Source organism: Cyprinodon variegatus, unplaced genomic scaffold, assembly GCF_000732505.1.
Source record: "Cyprinodon variegatus isolate N-32 unplaced genomic scaffold, C_variegatus-1.0 Scaffold1564, whole genome shotgun sequence".
Classification (NCBI taxonomy): Eukaryota; Metazoa; Chordata; class Actinopteri; order Cyprinodontiformes; family Cyprinodontidae; genus Cyprinodon; species Cyprinodon variegatus.
Window position 1 is genome coordinate 46,404 of NW_015152017.1, and position 3,467 is coordinate 49,870.

General features: G+C 40.1%; 1 protein-coding gene across 1 annotated transcript in view; it reads right to left on the reverse strand.

The window, feature by feature from the left end:
- Window positions 1–3,113: 3,113 nt before the first annotated feature.
- LOC107103917 (protein NLRC3-like) overlaps window positions 3,114–3,467 on the reverse strand; it is a 10,472-nt gene continuing 10,118 nt past the window's right edge. The window contains exon 3 of the mRNA XM_015403776.1: window positions 3,114–3,348. Coding sequence (XP_015259262.1) covers window positions 3,114–3,348 — 235 coding nt within the window. The remainder of the gene's footprint in view (window positions 3,349–3,467) is intronic.

Consider the following 3,467-nt stretch of genomic DNA (forward strand, 5'->3'; position numbering starts at 1 on the left):
AAACTTTTACCCAGCCTCCGTTGTGTTCTGCATGTGGGTTTGATATTAAACCAATCAAGGCCCAAACCTCTGGGAGGAGACAGAGCGTTTGGGTCAAGCAGCATTTTTCATGTGAAAGCAGTGAAAGTTCTCCCAGTAATTAGAAGAGGCTGGAATGTCTAAAGGGTTAAAGCTCACGTCCCTGCAGGTCTTTATGGAGGACATCTAACAGCTTCAACAAAGGCTGCAGATGAAGCAGAGTTCTCAGAGCTTTGGGAGGATCTGACAGAAACTAGGATCCCTACAGAAATTACATTTTCTGAAACCAAACAAATCAACACATTTTGGCTCTAATTTACATGTAGCGCCCCTTTGCCTACCTCACTGGCAAAACCTCTGAAAACCTGCAAACAAACTAAATATGGGGCGCCCTGAGTTCCTATCATTAAAAGGTGATAAAACTGCAGTCGTTTTTATCGGTTTGGTTATGAGCACCTTTGAGAAACTCCTGTAAATATATATTTTTTTAACCCAATAAGAATATCACAATGAAATAATGAATTGCAAGATGTAATGTCTGTTTACTTTTTTTTACTAAAAAATAAGGGTTAAATGAAATTACATAATTTAAATAAAATGCGGAACACACTTGTGGCTCAATAAATCAAAAACACTCACTCATAATAGTGGGATCAAAGCTCAAAATAAATTCACAAAGCTCTCCAAGCGATGCACACTTAAAATGAATACAGAAACTTGATATTTCAAGTTCTCATTTCAACTTAACTGATTACTCTTTAAACTGGAAAAATAATACTTTTCAAAGTTCAAAATTTAAACACTCAGTGTCCAGTCACTTTCAATGTCGTAAACAAACACTTAGTCCAAATGCAAAATCAAAGTCACCAGTAAATAACCTAAGCTATGCCGGCTTTCACTATAACTAAACCCAGAAAATACCCCGTTGCAGCCCTGAACGTCGCTTGGGTGCGTAGGGCCCGAAAACTAAACACTGGCCGCTTCACTCAATGAGCAAATAAAAAGAAACTGAGTTTGGTACCCGACCGTGGCACAGATGAGTAGAGTAGAAAAGAAGAGTAGAGTTCACGGGCTCCCTGGTTAACCACGCAGCGGTATGGAGAGATATTTGTGCCATCGGTTTGAGCGTGCAGGAGCCAATCCGAGCGCGCAGTGAGACAACAGCGCTCAACTCTGAAAAACCCTCTCAACACACTGTTCTTGTGCTCAGTTTCATCTCTGCGCGTGCTCGAATCCGTCTCGACCTGCTCTCTCCGCGCTCAACATCATCTGTGCGCTCGGCTGTTTCTCCGCTCGCTCGACTCTCTGCGCTCGCTACTTCAGCAATGTATGTAAATGAACCAAACCATCAGCCAATCAAGCTCAGCTTCTTTTCATCCAATGAAAGCATTCGTTCCTTCCTCTTCTTCTTTTCTATCATGGCGGATTGCAAGCAACTTTAAGGTGCATACCGCCACCTACTGTTCATGAGTGTGTAGCAACATTGTTTTACATCTATTAAATTCTATTTTTTAATTTTGTATTCTGAAGATAACCAAGTAATGCTTTCCTTGATCTATAAATATCCTTTATATTTCCTTTATTTCCCAATAATCCTTTAAGACTCCATTCCTGGCCTGTCCTTTCAACTACTCTTCTCAATTTCTCCCTTTCAGGTTCAGATGTTTTACAGTTCATCAATACGTAAGCATTCGTTCCAAATACTACATCCGGTTAAATGAAAAAAATAAAATAAAAACACAATCAGGAAAATCAAACAACTCTTGCAGTTATTTGGTCAACACTCCTAACCATTTGATGGACAGAAGATAGTACTATAAAATATCTGGAATTATCTCAAATAAACTTCAGTAAAACAGTTATTAGATCATTGCCTCATCCATCTCTTTTACCTGCTATTGACATGGATTTAAATTTGCAGTTTTAAAAGAAGAATAAGGAGGATATTTCAGGTTCATTTATGGTTAATTTACATAAGCGAGCGGAGAAACAGCAGCGCGCGCGCGTCTTGTCTCACTGTGTGCTCGGATTGGTTCCTGCATGCTCAAATATCTCTCCATAGAAGCTCACCACCGTGGTAGCCGACCCTCCTCACTGCCTTGGAACCTGGCGTGCTCGCGCACTGGTCACGTGTAGATTTCCACAGGTTTAACTCTTGGCTTCTCCAATAGACCGAACGGAAAGTGTCCCGGAGCACCTCACTAAAGTCCACTGCAATATATTGTGTCCTAGCCGAACACTTGGCTGCAGATACTTTCCCAAAGCCTGGAAAAGTTTGGACTTCCGGGCAGGCTGTCTCCTTCACCATCCTTCCATCTACACATACTTTTTTTTCACTCTCCTTTCCGGATCCTTGACCAATCAGAAACTTGTAAAATAATTTAGCAAGTATTACAAACAGAAATAAAATACAAAGATATATAAAACACAAAAATTAGACATAGGGACATTACTAGTGCTTGGAATTGCATTTAAAACGTTTTTTTAAACATTTGTGACATAGTTACACTCTAAAACCTTAATGAAATGAAACCATCCCATGTATCAAAATAAAACCAAAAATTAGCACAGGGCTACATACAGATTCAGAGGGAAATCTGTGGCAAGAGGAAAAGTTGGTTCTAAATCCAAACAACTCATCTCCATGGCAACAGCAGCAATGCAGGGATTGATCATAATGATCCAAGTTTCCATCAAAGCTAAACATTGATTTTATAAAAACATTCAGAGACTAAAAAGGTGAATTCTGGACTAATAGCCCAATGAGTGAAGAGGAGTTTAAAGGTTCTGGTGGATCTCTGGCTGATTGGATCTTTAGAGGAAACACAGATTTTCTACAATCTGAAGGTTTTCTATTCATTTCAATGGAAGATGGAAACTGATCCAAAGTAGAAAATTTTAAATTTGATCCAAATCTCTAAACAGCAAAAGCTCCCGCAGAGCTGTCCTGAAGGAGATGTTTGAATGGTTGAAATGGTCCAAAGGATGAAGGAAGAAGTTAAAGAGCAAAAATGTCCAGAAGCAACTAGAACCATGAAAAAGAACCAGGAGGACAATAGAGCTGCATCAGCATCACCTCATGAAGACATCTGGACTCACCGAGCCTTTCTGCAGTTCCTCACAGCTGGAACCAGTCTATGTCGTCCACCACCTGATGTGTTGCACTTCTCCAGGTCTAACTCATCCAGCACCTCTAACATCTGCAGCATGTAGACCAGAGCTGAGCACTGGATCTCTGAAAGCTCCTTCCCTGATTTCAGGAACTGTTGGATCTCCTGATAAACTGAGAGGTCCTGCATCTCCAGACGACAGTGGAAGATGTTGATGCTTCTATCAGGAGATACATCTTCATCATCATAATCAGAACCAAAATCATAATCAAAATCATCATCATCATCATCATCATCATCATCATCATCATCATCATCATCATCATCATCATCATCATC